The 27,024-nt window shown below is 37.3% G+C and overlaps 2 protein-coding genes and 1 non-coding gene across 3 annotated transcripts; all 3 read right to left on the bottom strand.

Annotated features, from left to right (window-relative positions):
• Positions 1 to 4,411: 4,411 nt before the first annotated feature.
• LOC141659986 (uncharacterized) lies at positions 4,412 to 5,770 on the bottom strand. The gene is made up of 2 exons (XM_074466938.1): positions 5,459 to 5,770; positions 4,412 to 5,311 (listed from the first exon to the last, which is right to left on the bottom strand). Exons 1-2 carry the CDS (start codon positions 5,768 to 5,770, stop codon positions 4,412 to 4,414), a joined length of 1,212 nt encoding a protein of 403 aa, XP_074323039.1.
• A 2,702-nt stretch (positions 5,771 to 8,472) lies between these two features.
• On the bottom strand, positions 8,473 to 8,579 carry LOC141662669 (small nucleolar RNA R71). Its single transcript, XR_012550771.1, has one exon. It is a non-coding gene; the product is annotated as a small nucleolar RNA R71 (small nucleolar RNA).
• Positions 8,580 to 18,312: 9,733 nt separating this feature from the next.
• LOC141659985 (uncharacterized) lies at positions 18,313 to 19,071 on the bottom strand. Its single transcript, XM_074466937.1, has 2 exons — positions 18,970 to 19,071; positions 18,313 to 18,777 (listed from the first exon to the last, which is right to left on the bottom strand). The coding sequence occupies exons 1-2, from the start codon at positions 19,069 to 19,071 to the stop codon at positions 18,313 to 18,315; spliced, it is 567 nt and encodes a 188-aa protein (XP_074323038.1).
• Between the last annotated feature and the right edge of the window lie 7,953 nt (positions 19,072 to 27,024).

Below are 27,024 nucleotides of genomic sequence, written 5' to 3'. Positions count from 1 at the left end.
GAAAGTACACGACACACGAACGAATTACCAAATCTAGATGAGAGCAATATAATATACACATTAGCTAAAAAAATGTAGTTCTTCAACCATAACACTTGTTAACAATGATTTTACATATCCTTTATCGTATAACCATTAATTAAAAACATCCACTTCACCTTTTAATTTAAACCGAAAACTAATTTTATACACTAAAACATAACATATTTATATTACATATAATATATGTTTTAAAGTTCTTATTTTATATTTAACATAACTTTAATAATTATTTTAATATACATTACATAATTTTATAAATATTAATAAATCTAATATAAAATATAATCTAATCTAATATAAATATGCATTTTATAATAGATATATAAGTACTATATATCAATTGTGCTTGTTCGTATATATTATTATATTTCAATAGCAATATATATTGAATTACTTTATTATTAAATATATATTACTTTTACTTGTATTTAATTAAAAACTAATTTTATTTTAATATATAAAAGTTTATATATGTATATATATAAGAATTTGAAAATACTAATTAAATAATATTATTCAATATAACTAACCATTATGGCTAACACTGCCGGAACACGTCCTCTTACAAATTCAACAAAATGTTAAATAATTATTATTTGACTAATCAATTTAGCTATTATTACTGCAAATGCTCCATCACCTTACAAATTAAATGTTAGGTCATACACACTGTAGAAGGGGGTTGAATACAGTGTTTATCACAATCAAATCGAATTAAAGAACTCAAGTAACAGAAAACAGATATGGAACTGTCCTCTCTCAGTGATGAACAAATTATCACGAGAGCTGCTAGGGTTACAATAAATAATAACTTCGATTATGATAACACATATAGTGTAAATCCTATGTCTGTGTTTATATACTACACAGTTACAAGATAATCGCTAATTGATATTGAATAAGATTTTGTATCCTAAAATATATCAATTAGATATCTTCTTTTCCAAGTCTTCTATCTTCCATATAAATTTTCTCTATGCATATCTCTTCTTTATTTAATCTTGATTTTCTTTCCTTTCAATCAGTCTTTCCTTAACTGTTCGTCCTCCCGTATCTTCTGATAATTATCTCCTGATAATTTAAATACTGATATCCTTAAGTTCTGACTTCCAGTAAGTGCTGATTTCAGTAAGTACTGATATTTCCTGTTTGTTAAGATCTAAAAAACTAAACATGAAATACAGTAGACATGATATCTCAAATATATCTAACATTAAACAAATTTTAATTAATCATTAATTTATACTATGTCTCGGGTAGATGCTTGACGAGGAAGGAGCGGAGTTAATATAAAATGCAAGAGTAAAGTACAATAAAAGAATCTTGAAAATACGCGGCGAGTAGTGGTGACTGGTGGATGCATATCTCGAGTAAAATCTTCTATATTTTCCTTAGTGCGACGTAAATATGTTGACGTAGAGATTGCACTTGCATTCCACCACAATGGAGTCAATGGACGGATTACGTTTAAACACAAAACCGCGTCAAATCCCATTTTTGGCTCCGTTTGGGAGTCATGTTAAAAACTGATATGCAGTAAGAAAAAGTGTAGGTGGAAAAAAGTGCTGTCAGAAAAATTAGAAGTTTATTTGATATTTTTTTTTAATTTATGCATATTTTGAGATAAAATATATAAAAATAATGTGTTTGACAAGTTTTGATGGTGAAACTGATAGTTAGTTTCCGCAAAAGCTGAAAACAACTTTTTTAAAAAATATGGGGACATAATTTTGCCAACCGCAGCTTTTAGAACAAAAGCGCTTCTACATAGAGCATTTTTTAGAATTTACAAAACATCTTTCTAGCAGCATTTCCGCAAAAAGATGTTTTAACCGTATGTAACAGTAATACCAAACGGGGCTACAATAAATATTACTTCATCGGTCCTCCCATTTGTTTAATTTTTTTTTTTTTGGCATTTCAAAAACTTTTTAAAAAAAATAAAATTTTTATAATATAAGAAGTAATTTCATTCACTACTTATCTCTATTATATCGATCTTATACGTTAAATATTAATCAATCCCATTATTGTATTCATTTTTTTAACTTTATTCCACTATTTATCATTTTCGTGTTCAATCCAAATATAAAATATAAACAAATGGGGAACCAGGAGGGAGGGAGTAATAGTTTGATGGGAACTGAACTTTCCGTCACATTGATGATTACCTTTTAGCCGTAACTAAGAATTTAATTTTAGACGCTCAGGTTTACGAAAATCATTCATTTTAATGTTTTTTTAAAGAAAGTGATGTCGACTTCAAAAGCTCGCGTCCTGAATTTGCTGAAAAGTATGGGGTTCACCAGAACGCCATATTGGTCTGCCCTCCTTTTGCCAGACAACAATTTTTACTATAAACTCTTCTGATGCTGTAGATATACGATTTTAAGTTTTGCATTTTTAGCTAGCTGGTTATTACTCATTCCAATTATACATTCAAATTTCGAAAAATACAAATTGTTGGTTTGGGTTATTTATTATTTCCTATATTATAAATCATGCTATTGTAGTAGAGTATTCAAATTTATCCCTGCATATGCATCGCAGAATGGAAATTTGGAATTGTCTTATAATTTCGAAGATCGAGGTAAAAGTGGACATTTGTACAGCTCACTTGTAGAACATTAAAGTTCGTTTCTAACTTGGTCAGGTACTTTATAACAATTAAATAAAAATTCAAAGCTTTCACAGGCTGGCTTTATGGGGGATCCAAGTCAAGGATAGAAACTTGTTGTATTCACACATGCAACACCTGAAGGCATAGAGAGCACAAATTTTGTTTTGTCATAAACAATGAGGTAAACGGAGACGATAAGGAAACTCATTTAGGTACATTCCAATGAATCTTTCAACTGTAAATTAGTTGGATACTTTTATGAAACTTTTTTTCTGGCTAAACATTTGGTGATTATAGATATGATTCGAATTACATTATATATAAATATTTGTTTTTTTTCTCAGATAATACAAGAAGTGATTTGACTGTATGGATGTATGTATACGTGAAATTGATAAAAGAATTATCTCATATTTTGTTACTCTCAAATAATACAAGACGGAAATTTAATTGTATGGAATATAATATTTGTTAGGTAAAATTTTTGAATTTTCTATATGTTTCTAAACTTATAGTTGCGCTCGTAGAAATTAGTAATGTTTGAGAATTCAAAAATATTTTTAATTGGTATTTGATGTAAATGCATAATTTTTCTTTTATTAATTAATTTACTTAAACATGTACTCCCTCCGTCCCAACTATTTGTATACAAATGGTTTGGGCACGGAGGACAAGAAACGTAATAAAATAATATTAGTTTTGTTAAAATAGTGGGATGAAAGAGAAAAAAAATGTAATTTAGTGGAAAAAATATAAAATTGGTTAAAGTGTTGGGATCATTTAATATTTAATTAATAAAGTGAGTGTAGTGGTAGAAAGTAGTTGGTGTAGTTGATTTTTATATTATAAGATTTTTACTATTTTTGAAATGTATGGAATTGAATGGGACATCTAAAAAATTAAAGTGTATAGAAATGAATGGTACGGAGAAAATAATATTTAGTAAAGGATTATAGCAAATTTTGAATTCTCTGATATTTTTTCACTAGATTAAGAGAAGTGTTGAACTGTCGGTTAGATTAAAGATGAGAAAGAACCATGTAACTATCGATTAGCAAACCCAAACATATACTGTATATTACTAGCAAGGAAAAAGTGGACTAAAAAGATTAGGATAATGAATTGAATCATGATTATTGTTGACAAACATGGACTGGTAATTACGAGGCTGTCTTAAAGTTCAAACAAGACACAATCACGAGTGAGAATTAGAAAAGTGAAAAGAAATTCCCCGTAATTAACCTAGAAAACCGTGTCCGACTGTGTGTTTTTCCAATCCACGTGTTTTCTTATGAGTGTATTTTCGTTTCGAAAACATTTTTTTTTATTCAAAAGAGTGCACACACACGCTGAAAAAGTGCACAAATTAGTTAGTGGAAGAGTTTATTCTAGGAATATTCGATTATCAATGTTTCATTCTATCCATGTTCTTTCCTTAAAAGTCCTCTGCTAATCATGTTTTTTAACCTATTGCTATTGATCTTAAACTCGAAGTCAGCTCAAGTGAGCATAAATTGTCAAATAAAGCCTAAGCTTTGATTTAAAGAATCAAAGCACACTAAATCAAAGCACACTCAAACCCTAGGACATATACTAGCAGGTGAACCACACCCATGTAAGGCCGCGTTAACCTTTGCTTACACAGGTTAATAAAACAGAAGGAATCGGCGGATTGGAGTGGGGCCGACCATTTGAGTGAACAATTCTCGTTAACTTTTTTTTTTTGGAAATAAATGAACTTGCATTCACTTAAACTTTCTCAACATCAACAATACAGGATATAAATTCAGGAGCAGTAAGCAACCACTCTTGATTGCCTGACATAAAATATGTAGCCTTTGCTAATAAATGAGCTAACGTATTCGCAGATCTATAAGTAAACACAACTAACACTTCGCTAAAGTATTTATGAATTTCCCGACAATCCTCAATAATCATATGAAAGTAAGAGCTTCCACTTCCACCATTAATCGCCTCAACCATTCCTTTGGCATCACTCTCAAAAATACCCTTGTTATTTCTCCACTCCTTTGTCCACGTTAAGGCTTCACGAAGCCCCATTGCTTCTGCTTCCCTTGGTTGCAAATTTCTTTGAAGCACTTTACTTCTTACTCGGAAAAAATAACCCTGATAATCCCGAATGATACAGCCTACACCTGCTTGCCCAGTATCCAAGTGACACACAACATCAATATTAATTTTTATCCACCCTTCCGGAGGCTTAGTCCATACTCTACTGGTAGCCTGATTCTGATTCACAAGCTTCGCACTGGCCTCCCTAGCACGATTCCATTCCGCAATCATACTAAAAGCTCTGGATTGTATACTGAAACTAGAACAATTTATACGGTTCCATACCCAATTGTTCTGTCTATTCCACAAGTTCCAGCACACCATACCCAACAGTCCAATCTGATCCCTATCCCCAAGTTGAAAAGCTCTCTTGAGTACACACAGAACAAAGTCATTTGGACGTACCTGAACAATGTTTAGAAGCCCAACATTCGTCCACACTTCTTTTGCAAAAGAACATTCAAACAAAACATGTAAATCATCCTCTACGTTGGTCAAACACCAAGACCACACCGAACTAACATTTACAGACTTCCTTCTTAAAGCATCAGCAGTAGGAAAGACTCGACGACAAGACTGCCACCGTAAGTTAATAACCTTACCCGATAACTTAAGCCCCCATAGTTTTTTCCAAAACACTCTATCTTGACATTCTACCTCCCCTCTTAACTATATGTAACAGCTCCTTACGGTGAATTCTCCCTTATTATCAAAAGATCAAACCCATTTATCTTCTCTATGTCCCAGTGGGATTTGTATGTTTCTTATCTGTTCGCAATCACGGTCATTAAATTTATCTTTCAATACATCCCCATCCCACTCCTTTCGATTTTCAGCAAACAAATTCTCTACCCTTGTTTCTTTCAATTCCTCAGGCATTACTGTAGTAATATATCCATTCAATGGACATTTCAACCAAGGTACCTGCCATATCCTTGTACTTTTGCCATTTCCAATTCGACGCCTACAACCTTGTTTCATAACCTCTTGTGCTTGCATTAAGCTCCGCCACACGTAACTCAGATTTGCTCCCATTTTAGCCTCCAAGAAACTTGAATTTGGAAAATACCGAGGTTGCATAATGTTTGTCACAAGAGGATTTATACCATTTATGATTCGCTAAACTTGTTTTGCTAACATTGCCGTATTGAATTCTCTTAGACTTTTACATCCCAAATCCCCATCTTCCTTAACAAAACAGAGATTTTCCCATGCTAACCATTTAATTCCTTTACATGAACCACTATTCCCCCACCAAAATGCATTCATATAATTTTTAATTTTTTCCACAACTTCGTGCGGAATTAACAACATACTCATCCAGAAGTTTGGTACTACCTGTGCCGCAGTCTTCAATAAGGGCAAATTTCCCTGCTTTAGATAATGGCTGATTTTGCCATCCTTGTAACTTCTGTTCAATCTTTTCGGATAGGAAACTAAATGTTGCCACCTTTCTTCTACCTATGAACATCAACATCCCCAAATATTTCACTGGATTCTGAGTCAGATTAACTCCCAACTACTCACATACATCTCTTTTATCCTTGACATTAGTATTGGAAGAAAACGTGATAGAATACTTTATGTAATTAATCTTTTGACCAGACTGATAAGTGGCATTTTATACCACTTAGAACGTCTTAAAATGGCTTAAATTGTTGTTTTGAAATCAAGTATTTTGTGTATTTGATGCGTTTTTCTAGTGTTTATGCATTTCAGGGTATTAGTTGCATTTCGGGGGAGGAATCATCAAGAATAAGCCTTGGCATGTGTTCACCATTGCGAGAGGAAAGGAATGGGCAGATTACGGCGAAGAAACGGAGCAAACCTGGATTTTTTCCAGTAGAGGCCTGCGCGCCCCCCGCGCAGCAATGCTGAGCGGCCGCGCAGCAACCTGCGCGCCCGCGCAGCTATGCTGAGCGGCCGCGCAGGGTCGGGGAAAAAGATAAATTATTTTAGACTTCTACTTCTGTTTGGCTTCCAACTTCTATGTAATCTGAGTTTTATGGGACTATTATATAGGTAGATTTGAGACGTTTTCACGGAGAGTATGAAGGAGATTATGTTTTAGATTGTGTTTTATGCAAGAAGCGAAGGAGATAAGGAAGAAGACCGATTTAGCACACCGCAACGAAGAGGAAGCATATATTCTTGTGATTCTTGTTTCGTTGTAACGTTGGATGCTAGTTTTCTTGCTTTGACTTATTTACTCTTGTGACGTACTCTGTTTTAATATAATTAGTTTAGTTATTATTTTCTTGTGTTTGTTTATCATGATTTCATATGAACCCATGATGGCAGTAAGTTCTATTATGGGCTAATCGTGATCATGGGGTTGCAACGGATTTATTATGGAATTCTTTAGTTAATTGTTTAATACTTTAGTGTGTGATGATTGCATGATATCTAGTATTGGTTGTGCGTATTCGTCTTATGTGTGTCGCGAACATATAAGATAGGGTGTTAATCTCTTGTGAAGCGACGGTGGATCTTGAGATTTAGAAATTGCCATGCTAGCATAGGTTCATGTACGTGAGCATGATTAGTGGGTAACTCTAACAGTTTTATTTGCCCTATGTAATCAAAAGGAATAACTTGTGCTTAAATCGTTGTGTTGTCAATTTCTGTAGACATATAGGAACTCAACATAATTGATGACTATTCAACTTCTATCTTAATTGTGGATGCTTGGTAGAATGGTATTAGTACAATGACAGTTGGCTTTTATCAGTTTCGTGTTATTCGATTAATATCATCACTGTCACATGCTAAAGGTAATAACAATGGCTATAGAAGGAAGTAATAATGAAGTTGTGATCTCATGAGTGTTTTATTATTGATAAATTGAAGTGTTAGTTAAGTGGTTAATTAAGTAGTTAATTATAGTTAATATTTAATCAACAATTTTAAGTGTTATTATCTTAACATTGAGAAGTAATCATACATTTATGAGTGAGTTTAATTAGACAATAATTTAGTCTGAGTCTCTGAGGGAACGAACTAGAAAGTATTCTATATTACTTGCGAACGCGTATACTTGCGTGAATATTAGCGCGTGTTTTCGCCCTAACAAGTTTTTGGCGCCGCTGCCGGGGACTCGGCGTATTTGTTTAGTATTGTACTTACCATCATTGGTCATTAGGACTCAGTGATTAGGACGTAGTAGTTACTTACTCTTTTCGGTTGTGTTTCAGGTACTTTAGCAAGCGTTTATGCAAACTCGTTCTCGTGCTCGCAAGAGGACTTTAGATACAGCTGAGGAGACAGACGAAGTTCTTGATATTCCGGAGAAGTTAGATTTTGAGGATTCGGATTCAGGAACTGAGCAGAAAGAACCAGTAAACATGGGAGATCATATTGTTCAAGCTGATCCAGCTCTTATGGATTTTTCTCGGCCTAAAATTGATGACATTCAGTCAAGCATCCTTCATCCGGCTATTCAAGCTAACACCTTTGAAATCAAGCCGGGCACTATTCAGATGGTGCATAATTCTGTTTCTTTTGGAGGAGCGGCAACTGAAGACCCCCACATGCACATAAGGAATTTTGTCGAGATCTGCATCACTTTTAAGTATAATGGCGTGACTGATGAGGCTATCAAGTTGAGGCTTTTCCCATTCTCACTGAGGGATAAGGCTAAAGACTGGTTACATTCTGAACCAGCTGGGTCCATCACTACGTGGCAAGATCTTGCGCGAAAGTTTCTGGTGAAGTTTTATCCAATGGCAAAGACTGCTGCTATGAGGAGTGCTCTTACTCAGTTTTCGCAGCAACCTACAGAATCTATATGCGAGGCTTGGGAACGCTACAAGGAAATGTTGAGAAAATGTCCACATCATGGAATGCCGGATTGGATGGTGATCACTGGTTTCTATAATGGTTTGGGGGCCCAATCTCGGCCCATGCTCGATGCAGCAGCTGGAGGAGCCTTATGGGCTAAAAGTTATACTGAGGCGTATAATCTTATAGAGACGATGGCTGCAAATGAGCATCAAAACCCAACTCAGAGGATGACGTCATGCAAGGTAGCAGGTATTCTGGAATTGATGCAGCCACCGCTATTGCAGACCAGCTCCAAGCGCTATCAATGAAGGTTGATTCTCTGGCTATGTATGGAGTTAATCAAATAGCTATGGTTTGTGAGCTTTATGCAGGTTCTCATGCTACGGATCAGTGTTCTCTTGTCAACGAATCTGTTCAGTATGTGAATAATTATCAGCGACAACAGCAGCCGGTGCTAGCGACCTATCATCCTAATAACAGAAATCATCCAAATTTCAGCTGGGGGAATAATCAGAATGCTATTCAGCCACCATATCAGCAAGGAGTGAGTAAACAGTTTAACCCACCTGGATTCCAGCAACCACAACAGTATGCTACAAGGCAATCATATCCTCAACAGGGAAGTGCAGCTGCACCTACTAGTGCTGATTTTGAGGAACTTAAGCTGTTGTGCAAGAGTCAGGCGGTTTCTATCAAGACCTTGGAAAATCAAATCGGTCAATTAGCCAATGCAGTGCTCAATCGTCAACCTGGCACTCTTCCCAGTGACACGGAAGTACCAGGCAGGAAGGAAGCTAAAGAGCAAGTCAAGGCTATTACCTTAAGGTCTGGAAAAGTGGCTGATACTGAAAAGGCAAAGGAAGTCGAAGCTGAAGTTAGAGATGAAGAATCTAAGCAAAAGGAGAAAGCGGCGGAACCAAGGAAAACTACTGTTGAACACACTCTGCCTGAGGCTAATACAGGGGAGAAACAACTCTATCCTCCACCACCTTTTCCTAAGAGATTGCAGCAACAAAAGCTGGATAGACAGTTCGGGAAGTTTCTGGAGGTGTTCAAGAAACTTCACATCAATATACCTTTCGCTGACGCTCTGGAACAAATGCCTAGTTATGCGAAGTTTATGAAGACTATTCTTTCAAGGAAGGTGAAACTGGATGACCTTGAAACCGTTGCTCTCACGGAAGAATGCAGCGCTGTTCTGCAACAAAAGTTACCACCAAAACTGAAAGATCCAGGAAGCTTCACCATTCCTTGCACCATTGGCAATCTAACTTTTGACAAGTGCCTTTGTGATTTGGGAGCAAGCATTAATCTGATGCCGTTGTCGATCTTTAAAAAGCTGGATCTGCCTGATCCAAAACCCACATACATGTCGCTACAATTGGCTGACCGTTCCATTACTTACCCAAGGGGCATAGTTGAGGATGTGCTCGTCAAGGTGGATAAGCTCTTCTTTCCAGCAGATTTTGTTATTCTGGATTTTGAGGAAGATAAGAAGATTCCCATAATCTTGGGAAGGCCTTTCTTGGCTACTGGCCGTACCTTGATAGATGTGCAAAAAGGTGAACTTACTATGCGGGTCCAAGATCAGGATGTGACCTTCAATGTATTCAAGGCAATAAAATTCCCTACAGAAGATGAGGAGTGCTTAAAAGTGGATGTGATTGATACTGCGGTTACTTCGGAACTCGATCACATGCTAATGTCTGATGCATTGGAAAAGGCCTTAGTGGGGGATTTTGACAGCGATGATGAAGATAGCAACGAGCAATTACAATATCTGAACGCTTCTCCCTGGACGCGAAAGCTAGACATACCATTTGAATCTCTTGGTACTTCTGACCTTAAGAATGCTGAAGGGAAGCTCAAACCATCAATAGAGGAAGCACCTACCTTGGAGCTCAAACCATTACCTGAACACTTGAGGTATGCTTTTTTAGGTGATTCATCTACGTTACCTGTTATTATTTCATCTGACCTTTCAGGTAGTGAGGAAGACAAGCTCTTAAGGATTTTGAGAGAATTCAAATCGGCTATAGGATGGACCATAACAGACATCAAGGGGATAAGTCCTTCATATTGTATGCATAAAATTCTGCTAGAGGAAGGTAGTAAGCCAACTGTGGAACAGCAGCGAAGACTGAATCCCATCATGAAGGAGGTGGTGAAGAAAGAAATTCTAAAATGGCTAGATGCAGGCATCATTTATCCTATTTCTGACAGCTCGTGGGTGAGCCCCGTACAATGTGTACCTAAGAAGGGAGGTATCACTGTGGTCATAAATGAAAAGAATGAGCTCATCCCTACTCGAACAGTTACAGGATGGAGAGTATGCATGGATTATAGAAAATTGAACAAAGCCACAAGGAAGGATCACTTCCCTCTTCCATTTATTGATCAGATGCTTGACAGATTGGCGGGACATGAGTATTTTTGTCTTCTGGATGGTTATTCCGGGTATAATCAGATTTGTATTGCACCAGAGGATCAGGAAAAGACTACCTTCACTTGTCCATTTGGCACATTTGCTTTTCGCAGAGTTTCGTTTGGATTATGTGGCGCCCCGGCCACTTTTCAGAGATGTATGATGGCTATATTCTCTGACATGATTGGAAATAACGTCGAAGTGTTCATGGATGACTTCTCCATCTTTGGACACTCATATGATGAACGTTTGAATAATCTGTGCGCCGTACTCAAAAGATGCGTGGAAACTAATTTGGTGCTTAATTGGGAGAAATGTCATTTTATGGTGCGTGAAGGCATTATCCTTGGGCATAAGGTCTCTAGCAAGGGTCTGGAGGTGGACAAGGCCAAGGTGGGAGTCATTGAAAATCTTCCCCCACCTAATTCTGTGAAAGGAATCCGTAGTTTTCTTGGTCATGCGGGTTTTTATCGGTGATTCATCAAGGACTTTTCAAAGATATCTAAGCCGTTGTGCAATTTGCTTGAGAAAGATGTGCCGTTCAAATTTGATGATGAATGTTTGGCAGCATTCGAGACTCTCAAGAAGAGTTTGATCACTGCACCAGTCATTACAGCACCAGATTGGACAGAACCGTTTGAGATGATGTGTGATGCGAGTGATTATGCGGTAGGTGCAGTTCTGGGACAGCGCAAGAAAAATCTCTTCCATGTGGTCTACTATGCGAGTAAGACTTTAAATGGTGCCCAATTGAACTACACCACTACTGAGAAGGAGCTTTTGGCTATAGTCTTTGGCTTTGAGAAATTTCGATCTTATCTGCTTGGTACGAAAGTAACAGTATTCACTGATCATGCAGCTATTCGCTATCTGGTTTCTAAGAGGGATTCGAAGCCGAGACTCATTCGTTGGGTGCTTTTACTTCAGGAATTTGAGTTCGAGATCAAAGATAGAAAAGGTACTGAGAATCAAGTAGCTGACCATCTCTCTAGGTTGGAGAATCCCGATTCTACTTCACAAGATAGGATGTTAATCAATGAATCTTTTCCGGATGAGCAGTTGTTTGCAATTCAGGAGGAAGAACCATGGTTTGCAGATATTGTAAACTATCTCGTCAGCAATATAATGCCTCCTAATTTGACACCCGCTCAAAAGAAGAAGTTTCTGCATGAGGTGAAGTGGTATATGTGGGATGAACCATATTTGTTTAGACAGGGAGCTGACCAGATCATCGGGAGATGTATCCCATTCTGTGAGACGGAGGGGATATTACGAGACTGCCATTCTACGGTTTATGGTGGACACTATGGAGGTGAGAAGAAGGCAGCTCGTATTCTGCAAGCAGGTTTTTTCTGGCCTACTTTGTTCAAGGATGCTCATCAGTTTGTTTTAAGGTGTGATCGTTGCCAAAGAGTGGGAAATTTGTCAAGGAAGGATGAGATGCCATTAAATGTGATGCTTGAAGTCGAGGTCTTTGATGTATGGGGAATCGATTTCATGGGGCCTTTTATCTCGTCTTGCAATAATCAGTACATCTTGCTGGCAGTCGATTATGTCTCAAAATGGGTCGAAGTTAAAGCTTTACCGACAAATGATGCAAAGGCAGTACTAAATTTTCTTCATAAGCAAATTTTCACAAGGTTTGGAACACCTCGGGTAATCATAAGTGATGAAGGATCGCATTTTTGCAACCGTAAGTTCACTTCTATGATGCAGCGTTATAATGTGAATCATCGAGTAGCTACTGCCTATCATCCGCAAACAAATGGTCAAGCGGAAGTATCTAACAGAGAGATAAAGCGTATTCTAGAGAAGGTTGTTTGTCCGTCAAGGAAGGATTGGTCTTTAAAGCTCGATGAAGCTGTTTGGGCTTACAGAACAGCATACAAAACTTTACTTGGGATGTCACCGTTTCAGTTGGTGTACGGTAAGGGATGTCATCTACCGGCGGAGCTTGAGCATAAGGCCTACTGGGCATTGAAGAAATTGAACCTGGATTTAGATGCAGCTGGTAAGAAAAGAATGCTTCAGCTTAATGAACTTGATGAATTTTGACTTCAAGCGTACGAGAATAACAAAATGTATAAGGAAAAGGTGAAGAGGTGGCACGATAGGAAGCTACATCCTAAGTTATTTGTGCCAGGGCAACAAGTTCATTTATTCAACTCTCGGCTCCGACTTTTTCCTGGGAAGTTGAAATCAAGGTGGTCTGGACCTTTTATTGTCAAAACTGTGTTTCCACATGGAGCGGTGGAAATTTTTGAGAATGATTCGGACCAAGCATTCAAGGTTAACGGTCAGCGGTTGAAGCACTACTATGGGGACATGGCAAACCGAGAGGTGGTTAGTGCCATTTTGTTGACTACTTGAGAAAGGTACGGAACGTCAAGCTAATGACGAAAAAGAAGCGCTGCGTGGGAGGCAACCCATGAATTGTTGTTACAGGAACCCTTAGAAGTTAATAACCTATCCAAAAACACAAAAAAAATCAGAACACAGGGGCTGAAAAAAAAAAATTCCAGAGACCCTCTGCGCGCCCGCGCAGCTATGCTGAGCGGCCGCGCAGCTTGCTGCGCGCCCGCGCAGATATGCTGAGCGGCCGCGCAGGGGTCGAATTCCAGAAAATTTTTTACAGTTCAGAAAAAACAAAAACAAACAAAAACAGTTTTAGCCAATAAACCCACGAATTGTTCCCACTACCCCATCATTTTATCCCTTAATTCCCAAACCCTAATCTAATCCACACCCTATATATACATACACCTATCCTACATATCTCCCACAAAACTTCCTACACTTAAACCCTCTCACAAACATCAAAAATCAGTTCTTACACACTTTTACTCACGAATCAATGGCACCCAAGAGAGCACGCACTATTGACAGCAGCAGCACAGTTCCTACTGCTGATTCATCGAGGGGTACTGCTGCAAGGCCTCGGTTAACTGACAGAGCTGCGGAGGAGGAGTACACTAGGCTGTTGGGGAAGCCGATTCTGAAGGAGAGGGGGTTTTTACCATCAGGGAGGGATGGTGAGTTGTTGCCCATGAATGCAGAGAAGGGGTGGATAGCTTTTTGTAAGTCACCCGAAGCAGTACCGATGAGCGTTGTTCGCGAGTTCTACGCGAACACGAAGGCTGAAAAGAATGGGTTTTCTGTAGTCCGTGGGCTGACGGTTGATTATCATCCTGCGGCGATTCGCCGTGTGATTGGACAGCGAGAGAGGAAGCCTGAGGAGGAGAACTGGAATGAAAAGACTGCTGAGGATTTTGACTTGGATTTGATTTGTGCGACTCTCTGTTGACCGGGCACAGTTTGGAACCGCAGTCCAGCCAATAATGAGTATCGTCACTTTCCGGCGATCGCCATGAACAGGTATGCCCGTGCATGGAATGCATTTATATGTGCTAATATTTTGCCTTCTTCACATGCACACGAGGTCACAGTTGAGAGAACACAGTTGTTGTGGGGAATTCTGCATGATGAGTACTATGTGGACCTTGGTGAGTTTATCTACCAAGGAATTCTGAAGTTTTTGAGGGGAGCAAAGCATATGAACATCCCTTATGCATCCACGGTTATGAAGCTATGCCGAGCAGTGGGAGTGAACTGGCCGGCTCATGAGCAGTTGCAGTTGCCAGCAGCTCCGATAGATTCTGGCACTCTGAATGGGATGCAGGAGTGGACCGGTGGTGAGCCTGAGGAGCATGGGCTGGGTTATCGTCTTCCAGGAGGGCGTCCAGCACGAGGTGCTACTATGGCTAGGCCAGGGCGTGGTGAGGCTGGTTCTTCGAGAGCTCAGGAGGGTGCTGGGATGGGTCATGCCCAGTATAGGAGGCTTTCACGGCGGATGGATGCCATGTATGAGACGCAGAGCAGGTTTGCTCAGGAGCTCACCCTTGCGTTAGGGACTGCTTTTCGAGGCCTTGGAGCTGATATCCAGTGGCCAGTTTTTGGTGAGGACTCTGCATATCCACCGCCTGATACTCCACCCACTGAGGGTGATGATGATGATGACTCCGAGTAGGTATACCCTGTGTTCCTTTCTACTACTTTCACTGAGGACAGTGAAGATTTTTAGTTTGGGGGTGGTAGTTAAGGAATATTGTGTGTGTGTCATTTAGTTGCATATTCATGATAGTTTAGTTCATATAGTTGCATAATTTATGCCATTTAGTTTTTTTTATGAATGTCATGTAGCTCATGCATTAACCATGATCCCTTTTGCAATAAGTTATCGACTGAATTGTGATATTGATGCGAGTGTAGTGATAGCATTAAAGTGATATTAAGTTGTGTAGGATGATATGCATGCTAGAAACAATTGTAAGTCCACTAAGTCTTAAAGAATGCGTAAGGGCTAGATTGTTGTTATGATTTGGTTGTTTTCAAGATCAATCTACTTATTATGCTTAGAATTCGATTATAGGTTCTTAGTGATAAAGACATGAAAAAAAGAAAAAAAAATTGGAGAAAAAAATATGGAAGTTGCTGCTAGTTGTGGCTAGGCGTGAAATGGCTAGTAGCCGGCTCGCATATGTTGCGAGTAGTCTAGGGTTGAGCAAGATGGAGCGAAACACACTTGCTCAGAAGTTATTAAAAAAAAAAAAATTGGCATAATTGATCAAGAGTGGGCTCTTTGGTATTCGAGTTATTAAGTTCTTAGGGGACTTTGTGCCTAGTGACCTAAGGCTTTTAGAGTCTGGGATCCGCTAACCTAACGCTCGTTACATGGATACCATTGTATAAGTCTTTTGTGGACCTCACTCATTGCACGGTCAAATAAGCATTTGAGTTGTAAATAAAAAGCACGATTCCGTAGTAAGCTCCAGAGTTCTTGTAGTGTTGTATATCACTTTGTGCCTAGAATTTTTATTCTTTGTATAATCGTAGGATTGCCTTGAGGATAGTCTAGTCATAGTAATTGGTCTAGTTCTGAAGCATATCTGTTGAGCATTTGCACACACCACGTTTCTGGCTGTATGTCCGTTTGCATGAGTTTATTGATCTTTAGTTGTCTAACTGCATTCGTTGAGATGTGACAATTTGGCTGGTTAATTGTAGTAAGGGGGATCGTTGCATTTTCATATAGATTGCATTCATGCATATTTTTTATTGTTTTTGTGACACTTGAGGACAAGCATCGATTTAAGTTTGGGGGTGTGATACGTGGAATTTTATACCACTTAGAACGTCTTAAAATGGCTTAAATTGGTGTCTTGAAATCAAGTATTTTGTGTATTTGATGCGTTTTTCTAGTGTTTATGCATTTCAGGGTATTAGTTGCATTTCGGGGAAGGAATCATCAAGAATAAGCCTTGGCATGTGTTCACCATTGCGAGAGGAAAGGAATGGGCCGATTACGGCGAAGAAACGGAGCAAACCTGGATTTCTTCCAGTAGAGGCCTGTGCGCCCGCACAGCAATGCTGAGTGGCCGCGCAGCAACCTGCGCGCCCGCGCAGCTATGCTGAGCGGCCGCGCAGGGTCGGGGAAAAAGATAAATTATTTTAGACTTCTACTTCTGTTTGGCTTCCAACTTCTATGTAATCTGAGTTTTATGGGACTATTATATAGGTAGATTTGTGACGTTTTCACGGAGAGTATGAAGGGGATTATGCTTTAGATTGTGTTTTATGCAAGAAGCGAAGGAGATAAGGAAGAAGACCGATTTAGCACACCGCAACGAAGAGGAAGCATATATTCTTGTGATTCTTGTTTCGTTGTAACGTTGGATGCTAGTTTTCTTGCTTTGACTTATTTACTCTTGTGACGTACTCTGTTTTAATATAATTAGTTTAGTTATTATTTTCTTGTGTTTATTTATCATGATTTCATATGAACCCATGATGGCGGTAAGTTCTATTATGGGCTAATCGTGATCATGTGGTTGCAACGGATTTATTATGGAATTCTTTAGTTAATTGTTTAATACTTTAGTGTGTGATGATTGCATGATATCTAGTATTGGTTGTGCGTATTCGTCTTATGTGCGTCGCGAACATATAAGATAGGGTGTTAATCTCTTGTGAAGCGACGGTGGATCTTGAGATTTAGAACTTGCCATGCTAGCATAGGTTCATGTACGTGAGCATGATTAGTGGGTAACTCTAACAGTTTTATTTGCCCTATGTAATCAAAAGGAATAACTTGTGCTTAAATCGTTGTGTTGTCAATTTCTGTAGACATATAGGAACTCAACATAATTGATGACTATTCAACTTCTATCTTAATTGTGGATGCTTGGTAGAATGGTATTAGTACAATGACAGTTGGCTTTTATCAGTTTCGTGTTATTCGATTAATATCATCACTGTCACATGCTAAAGGTAATAACAATGGCTATAGAAGGAAGTAATAATGAAGTTGTGATCTCATGAGTGTTTTATTATTGATAAATTGAAGTGTTAGTTAAGTGGTTAATTAAGTAGTTAATTATAGTTAATATTTAATCAACAATTTTAAGTGTTATTATCTTAACATTGAGAAGTAATCATACATTGATGAGTGAGTTTAATTAGACAATAATTTAGTCTGAGTCTCTGAGGGAACGAACTAGAAAGTATTCTATATTACTTGCGAACGCGTATACTTGCGTGAATATTAGCGCGTGTTTTCGCCCTAACACAGACACATTTTCATACCTCTCCAGAATTCTCCTCATAACATTAGCCTCTGATTTATTTGCCCGAAAAATGAAATAACAGTCATTTGTGAAAAGTAAGTGGGAGATAGCAGGGGCTCCTCAAGCTATCTTACACCCATGTAGTAGTCCCATATCTTCGTTTCTCCTAATAATGGAATTGAGGCCTTCCGAGCACATAATGTATACATAAAGAGATATTGGATCTCCTTGCCGAACTCCCCTCTGCGGAAACACATTTCCAAATACCGAACTATTTCGAATAAAGCTGTATGAAACTGAGGTAATTAAATTCATAACCCTTGAAATCCATATCTCCGAAAAACCAAACTTTATCATCATATTTTGGACAAATCCCCATTCCAACCTATCGTATACTTTTGAGATATCTATTTTAAACCCAACTATACCATTTCTCTCTTGAGACAGCCTCCTCATGTAGTGATTTACTTTGAAAGCAATCATAGCATTGCCATTTAGCACTCTACCTTCGATAAATGCACTTTGTATATCAGATATCAAAGTTTTCAAACAAGGCTTCAGTCTATTCGATAAAACCTTAGACAAGATCCTAACAAGCATATTACATAGTGAAATAGGACGTAGATCCATCATACTTTGAGGTGCTTCTACCTTAGGAATCAAACATACCAACATCTGATTTATACCCCTCGATAACTCTCCTGTTCGCATATAGTTTTGACAGAAATTAACCACATCACTCCCAACTATTCCCCAATAAGTCTGGAAAAATGCTCTAAACCAGGCGCTTTCTCCGGGAACATAGAAAAGATAGCAGCTTTAACCTCCTTAGGTGTAACTTCAGCCACTAACTCTGTATTTTCTTCTTCTGAAACCTGATTTACAATCCCCCTATCTGTTAAACGACCACCTGAACAAGATGTCCAAAATAATTTCGAGTAATAATTTGTAACAATCCCCAGAATTCCCTCTTCAGTTTCAACCCACTCCCCATCTTCATTTTTTAGCTGCTGGAATCCATTACTCTTCTTTCTAGCCGATGTAAAATGATGGAATAATCTGGTATTTTGATCCCCAGTTTGAAGCCAGAAACATTTAGCCCTTTGTTTCCAATACACTTCCTTTTTCTCCATTAACTTTAAAAACTCCAATCGAACAGTATTATAATTATGAACATTCTCTGCGTCCCTTCTAGTTCTAAGCTTCTTTAACTGTCAACGACATTTCATAATCTTACGTTTAAACTCTTGACTCTGACCTCCTCCCCATTCTTCAAGCATGAGACTACAAAATTGCAACTTCTCTAGCAATTCTCTACCCTCTGTACATTCCCATCTATTTTTGACTAGATTAAAACAGTCCTTTTCTTTTATCCACACATTTTCAAAGCGGAACCGCTTAACCTTAGGGACATAAACTTGCTTGTTTAACTGTAAGAATAGAGGTAAATGATCAGAAGTAGTCACCTCAATTACTTGAATATCAACTTCCGGAAAAAGATCCATCCAAGTCTTATTTGCTAAGCCACGATCCACGTGCTCTTGCACCCAATTAAACTTTCCTCTCGATCTTTCCCAAGTGAACTTATCCCCCACGTACCTCAAATCGAAGAGTTCGATGTCTCTAATTGCTTCCCTAAAACCGTTTAGACAACTCCGAGGATGTTCAGACCCTCCTTGTTAGGTCACACACACTGTAGAAGGGGGTTGAATACAGTGTTTAACACAATCAAATCGAATATAAGAACTTAAGTAACAGAAAATAGATTTTATTCAACACAATAAACTCTGTTACAATATGGAACTGTCCTCTCTCAGTGATGAACAAATTATCACGAGAGCTGCTAGAGTTATAAAGAATAATAACTTCGATAATCGTAACACTTATAGTGTAAACTCTATGCCTGTGTTTATATACTACACAGTTACAAGATATCTTCTAATTGATATGGAATATAATTCTGCTTTCTAAAATATATCAACTAGTTATCTTTTCTTCCAAGTATTCTCTTCTTCATAGAATTCCTTCTTCATGCACAATTCTTTCTGTCTTAGTCTCGATCTTCTTTCCTTTCAATCAGCCGTCTGCCTTATCTGAAAGTCATCTTAAGTCCTGATATTATCTCCTGATAAATATCTTCTGAACCTTAAGTTCTGATATCTTAAGTTCTATCTTCAGTATAAGTGCTGATTTCCAGTTAAGTAATGATTTGTCCAGTTAGGTAAGATCTGAAAACTAAACACAAATCATATTACACATGATATTATCAAATATATATAACAATCTTCCCCAACTTGTAAATTAGCATAATATACAAGTTCAACAGATATTTGATGATGTCAAAAACATTAAGTACAAATGCATGGGAATTTGACTAGATAAATTCAACTTACAGTCCTTTCAGCTTTACCATCTTTAACTTTTGATAACAGCTTCAGTCTGCATAAACTTCAGAATTTAAGTAGTTGTAGATCTTTGACTTGGCTTCAACTTTCAATTTCTTCTGATCTCTTTGATATCAGGAGTTGTCCTGAGATAGTTCTTCAATAAACATCTCTCTGCATATTCAAGTTCATTGATCATCCTCCTTTTAGCATTTATCAATTCAACTGTATCTTCTTCAGTTTAAAAAATAGCTGCTCTGAGATCATTTATCTTAGCTTTTCTTATCTCCTGATCTAGTCTAATCAGATATGCCTTGTGAGACTCTAGATTGAATTCCACAGCCTTATAACCCAGAAAAGTAGTTATAATCCTACCATAGTTAGGCTTCATATCAACAATATCACCTTTGTGATCTCTGTACTTGGGACAGTATGTGCTGTCAGACTTTACAGAATAAAGTTTCTTCTGTCTTTGAATTTGTGACTTTAAATATCCTGCAGCACTGTCTGTTAATCTGTCTTTCACTTGAAGTAGGAATAGAACATGTTCCAGTTATTCAAAATACTTCAGTGGTATAGCATTTTTCTTAATCTGGTATACCCTTCCATCTATCATAAAATATAACAAGATATGTTCTTTCAAGAAGGTATGGTAAACCATTTGTACAGATTCAAGTCGATTCAATCTTTCAGGAGTTGCTCCAACACCTGGTTCACTTAAGGAAGTTGGATCATTGGTAGTGTTATGTACTCTTCTTTCATCAGAACTACCCAACCCAGATTTATCTCTTGCTTCCTTTCCTGTAACAACTCTTGCTTCAAAACCACTTGTTGCAGTCTTCAAAGGTTGAGTCTGTTTAGCTTTGGTGAATCCTGGTAGGAGTATCTTTGAAGGTTTAACATGAGCAATGTCAGAGGTTTCCTTTTCCTTATCTTCTGATATCAAGCTAACTTGAGCTATGTCAGAGGTTGCTTGCTTCTCTGTCATATCAGAACTTACTATATCTTGACTCTGAACAACATGAGCCATGTCAGAGGTTGCTTGAAAAATCTTCCTATGCATCACAGTAAGATTAGCATCTGCTTCATCATCAATTATTTCTTCATCCATGACTGGCATATAAACCTTTACAGGTCCATCAACTTTTTCTTTGCCCTTGGACCTTGGATCAATTTCCATTTGTGATTTGGCCTTGGTTGCCTCATAACTTGTTCTTTCCTTTATCACAATACCCTTAGACTTTGGAAATTTCTTTTCAACAACAGAAGCTTCAGATTTTGTCTTGACACCTTCTGCTTTGAGTCTAGCTTCTTCTTCATTTAGACTCTCAAAGTCCATTCCTGGATATTCTTTAAGAAATAACTGCTTTGAAATTTCTTCATCAAGTTCTAGATATTCACCAGAACTTATCCTTTTATCAGTATCAGAACTTATTCTTCTCCCAGTATCAGAACTTGTTCCTTGACTTGTAATTCTAGCTTTACTTGACGAAAGTCCTTTGCCTTGACCTTGACCTCTACCCTTATCATAGTTTCCCTGGTCATCATTTCCATCATCCTTTCCTTTCAGTGTCTGAATAGATTTGCATTTGGACTTAATCACTTTCTCCTTCTTTTTGGCATCAACAGGTAATAGAAGAGAGACAAGCAATTCCACTGAGGATTGAATCTCATTGAGTTGATTTTGGTGAGAAGTTTGATTCTTCAGAATTTCTTCAATTTGAGCTTGTTGCTTCTCCTGAGTTTTCTCAATGTAGGCAATTCTGTCAAAGGCTGGCTTGAAAAAACTGTTCTTTTCAAGTTTCACATTCATATCTTGCTGGATCAAGTTTTCTTGAATTTTATTCACCTTGTCATGAGTTATTGAGTGTTGACCTTGAAGGTGCCTTGTACTCAATGCAGTAACTCTCAGCTATGCCTTGAAATCATCATTTATTAGCATTTCATCAGCTTTTGTAAGATGCTCAGCAAGAATCTTTTCAGAAGGAACAAAACTAACTGAGTTCCATTCTTTAGTACACTCCTTTCCTCTAGGAGTTTCACTCCAAGGTACTGGTGCTTCCCCTGTAACAAACTTCTTGACTAAATCAGCTTTATGAACAGTTTGTTGAGGTGCATGTCTTGATGGACCAGCTACATCATCATCTAAATTAGCAGCAGCTTCACCAGTAGTTTCTTCATTAGCAGCATCAGAACTTGTAGATCCTGCAGTATCAGCATCCTCTGATAAAATAACAGTATGTGAGGCTATAGAGGCTTCAACATTTTCCTCTAAATTCTGATCTACAGCCAGGTTCTGATCAACATTCAAAAGTGATGTTGTTGGTGGAGTGAGTTGAATTGGCGGAGCTTCCAAGTATAAAACCTCAGGCATAATCAGGTTATGAATATCAATTTCAGCACTTGGACCTGGTTCTTCAGTATGTACTGGATCAACCATAGGTGACATAGGAGGTGTAGGTATTTTAGCTTGAGCAGTTTCATGTTGTACAGAAGGAAGTAATTCAATAACAACTGGTTCTATTGAGATCAGAGATTCCTGATCCCTTTCCTTAGCTGCTTCCACTATATCTTCTGAATCTGACTCAACTATGTCCCTATGAGCTCTATGTTTCTTTAATTTCCTCAAAGGTGGAGACACTGTAGGAGCTTTACCATCAAAATTTAATTTTCTAAGCCTTTTGAGGGGCCTAGAACTCCCAGTTACAGTATCTTTCTGAGAAGAAACCTTCTCAGCTTCTACAATAACAGGTTCTGATATTGGAACCTGTTTCTCAGTTGTTTTCTCAAATCAACAGAATTTAATCAAAACATTCATCACAACATAAAATTAAAAGTCGATGAAGTAAAGATTAATAAATTGCAATTAAACATGCACAATCACATAATTTGAGAAACAAAAAACAAATATTGCAATTTAAAGAAAAATTCATTAATATATCATATGATTACATTCGATGAAATTTATCAATTACATGCAAAAATTACAAGATAGTCCTATTCTACAATTCCTAACATCAACAGCCTTAGTCCTAAGCTAAGAAGCCTGGCAAAGCTGACGGTGAAGAGAAACTGATGGATACCAATTAATTCTTCTTCCTACTTTCAACAAAGAGAACAACAAGACGAATGATTTGCTCCTGCTGTCTAAGAATACGAAGATGAGCTTCTCTTTGGAAAGACAACAGATCATTTTTAATGTTCTATGGAAGTTGAATCCAGATGACAAATGGAATGTTGTTGATAGGATATGAATACAGTTTCTGTGTCATGGCTGTAACACCAACTAAAATGAGCCATTGTTTGAGAGAAATGACCAGATGTGGTTTTACTGATGAATGATCAGTCATTTAAATAGGCAATGGAATACTAAGGGACACGAGGACTGGTTAAACATTACAAGTAAGAATAATGACCCCTCGACTCCCTAGACTGATGTGTAATAATAACAGTCAGTAAAAGATCTAAATCCAGAGTTAATGGGCACGAGATATAATAATAATTACTGTGGGCATGCATTTTTTCAAGACATACAGGCTTACCACTAACCCATAATTATTATGACTGTTTTATCACACATTAACCAATATTCTATAAAAATATTATCGTTCAAGTAATGACCAAAAATAAACCAAGTAAATAAATACCGTCACGTCACCATCAAAACTTGATTATTATCAGGATTTAAAAGTCATCAGAATATGGCTCCTTAACTCGAAAATTGAATGTGTATTCATGTAATTCTTCACACAAATACTGATATGGTTTCATCAGAACTTAATCATCAGAACTTCCATTAGAACTTGTCCTCAGAATTTATGCAATCTGACATATAAACTGTTCATCTAAAACAACATTTATCACCACAGTAATTTTCATCATTCATATGGAGTGTATGTGTGTGCATTAAGCTAAATATCAGACAAAGAGTAAAGTCTGATTCACTTCAGTACATCTTAGAAATAAGGCGTAACTAAGAACTTTGCTCATAATCTGTCATTATTCTGAAGCCTACTATTGAATGAGCTCATGCATGAGTCCACCTCAACTGTTTTGTGCTCATTTTATGCGTCTTTTGAAATTCTATTTTACAGTGGCTTCTCAGTGTAAGTGAGTCGTGACTGCTTATCAAAATTTATGCTTTTATCAGAGTATTTCTCCAGTAATCATAGAGTGTGAAAAGTCACCAAGAAAATTTTATTTTGCTTTTCTAATGCATATTACTTAACACCAGCAATGCTCTTGGGTCTTCCCTTCCATATTTTTACTCCAGATCTCAAAGGAGTACCTGATTTTTATTTCTTTTCTTTTCTTTTTCTTTTGATAATTGAGGCTTATCAGCACTTAGTACATTCACCAGATTTACTAACATCAGAACTTAACAGATAAGAAACACTATTCTAGTTTTTGACTTAGTAATAAGATACACAAAGTAAACTTAACTAAGCTCAATATCAGAATTTGCTTGTGTTAAAAGATTTCCACATAAATAATTACTTCAAATTTGAGATCTTTAGTATATTAAAGATTACTAGGTCAGCATCTAGCACAGTTATCCTCATTGGATTGAATAGTCACAAAAATATTTATATCACTATCAGAGTTTAGAAAATCACATGAGACAACAATCAGCACTTAAGTAATTTTCAATTTAAGCACAGAATACACAAAGATAGTAATATCTGTAAATACTGATCATAAAGTCTAATGTATCAGAACATAAACTAAGCAGATTTAGAGAAAGAACCTGAAATCATTCCAAGTTCATTTACCAATCTTGTAAAAGTAGCTTCATACAGTGGTTTTGTGAAGATATCTGCTAGTTGTTGATCTGTGGGAACAAAATGTAATTCCACTGTACCTTCATCCACATGTTCCCTTATGAAGTGGTACCTAATGCTGATGTGCTTTGTCATTGAGTGCTGAACTGGATTACCTGTCATAGCAATAGCACTTTGATTATCACAGTAAATAGGGATTTTAGAAAATTCTAACCCATAATCCAGTAACTGATTCTTCATCCAAAGAATTTATGCACAACAACTTCCTGCAGCAATATATTCTGCTTCTGCAGTTGATGTGGAAATTGACTTCTGTTTCTTGCTAAACCAAGAAACCAATCCGCCTCCAAGAAATTGGTAGCTTCCACTTGTGTTTTTCCTATCAATTTTGCATCCTACAAAATCTGCATCTGAGTAACCTATTAGCTTAAAATCTGATTCTCTAGGATACCACAATCCCAGATCAGCTGTACCCTTAAGGTACTTGAAAATTCTTTTCACATCTGTTAAGTGAGGTTCTCTTGGATCTGCTTGAAATCTTGCACAAAGACAGGTATCATACATGATATTAGGTCTACTTGCAGTTAGATAGAGTAGTGAGCCAAACATGCCTCTGTAATCAGTAATATCTACTGATTTACCAGTATCCTTATCCAACTTAGTTGCAGTGGCCATAGGAGTGGATGCACTTGAACAATCCTGCATTCCAAATTTCTTCAACAAATTTCTGGTATACTTAGATTGACAAATAAAAGTTCCTTCTTCATTTTGCTTGACTTGAAGGCCCAGAAAATAGTTAAGTTCTCCCATCATACTCATTTGATATCTTGACTGCATCAGTTTGGCAAACTTCTTACAAAGTCTGTCATTTATAGAACCAAAAATGATATCATCAACATATATTTGCACCAAAAGTAAGTCCTTTCAATGGTTGAGGTAGAACAGTATTTTGTCAATAGTTCCTCTGTTAAATCCACTTTCCAGAAGAAACTGAGCTAAAGTCTCATACCATGATCTTGGATCTTGTTTAAGGCCATAAAGTGCTTTATCAAGCCTGTAGACATGATTTGGAAATTTGGGATCTACAAAGCCTGGAGGTTGTTCAACATATACTTCATCTCCCAATTCTCCATTAAGAAAAGCACTTTTCACATCCATTTGAAAGACTTTAAACTTCTTGTGAGCAGCATAAACCAAAAATATCATTATGGCTTCCAATCTAGCAACTGGTTCAAATGTTTCATCATAATCAATTCCCTCCTGTTGAGAGTATCCTTTTGCAACCAGCCGTGCTTTGTTCCTTGTAATTATGCCGTCACTGTCAGTTTTATTTTTGAATACCCATTTTGTACCAACAACTGATCTGTTACTTGGTCTTGGCACTAGGATCCAGACTTTATTTCTTTCAAATTCATTTAACTCTTCTTGCATTGCTTGCACCTAATCAGCATCTTGAAGAGCTTCTTCCACTTTCTTTGGTTCAGTCTGAGAAAGAAAAGAATGATAAAGACATTCTTTTGATGTAGCTGTTCTAGTTCTGACACCTGCATCATGATTTCCAATAATTAAGTCAGGTGTATGTGCTTTAGTCCACTTCCTTGCAGATGGAAGGTTTTCTCTAGAACTGGATGCTCCCCCATGATCCATGCTGTCTCCATCAACATTTTCTGATGCTCCTCCTGAACTTATGCTCTCTAAGTTGGATACTTCATTATTTGAGTTTCCAGAAATATCAGAACATGAGTTTCCAGAATTATCAGAACTTGGCCCATCAGAACTTGAAGAGCTTGTTATGGGTTCTGATGCTTTTTGAGATGTGGTTGGATCTTCAATATGCTCCCCCTGTACAGGTGCATTTTCCTTAGGCGTAGTCACCATAGTTTCAATAACATCAGAGTTTAATCCATCAGATTTTGCAGTATCAGGATTTACAGAATCAGAATTTAAAACTTCATTTTCGAATCTCAGCTGATCATGATCATTGAAATCTTCAAGTCCAGTAATCTTCTTATCATCAAAAGAGACATTGATAGATTCCATGTCAACCCTTGTTCTTAAATTGTAGACTCTGAAGTCTTTTGTAGAAAGTGGATATCCAACAAAAATTCCTTCATCAGCTTTTAAATCAAATTTGGATAGCTGTTCGGGATGAGTCTTAAGAATAAAACACTTGCATCCAAATACATGAAAATACTTCAGATTTGGCTTCTTTTTCTTCACCATCTCATATGGTGTTTTTCCATGCTTGTTAATGAGTGTTGCATTCTGAGTAAAACAAGCAGTCTACACAGCT

The sequence above is a fragment of the Apium graveolens genome, chromosome 5, assembly GCF_009905375.1.
Source record: "Apium graveolens cultivar Ventura chromosome 5, ASM990537v1, whole genome shotgun sequence".
In the NCBI taxonomy this organism is placed as follows: Eukaryota; Viridiplantae; Streptophyta; class Magnoliopsida; order Apiales; family Apiaceae; genus Apium; species Apium graveolens.
This window is presented reverse-complemented; position numbering and strand designations above follow the sequence as displayed.

Coding starts and splice junctions, on each gene's coding strand:
- LOC141659986 (XM_074466938.1), bottom strand. CDS start 5,770: ATGGGAGCAAATCTGAGTTACGTGTGGCGGAGCTTAATGCAAGCACAA. Junction 5,312..5,458: donor GACATAGAGAAGATAAATGG/GTTTGATCTTTT, acceptor TTACGGTGGCAG/TCTTGTCGTCGAGTCTTTCC.
- LOC141659985 (XM_074466937.1), bottom strand. CDS start 19,071: ATGGATCTTTTTCCGGAAGTTGATATTCAAGTAATTGAGGTGACTACT. Junction 18,778..18,969: donor AGCAAGTTTATGTCCCTAAG/GTTAAGCGGTTC, acceptor TGTCGTTGACAG/TTAAAGAAGCTTAGAACTAG.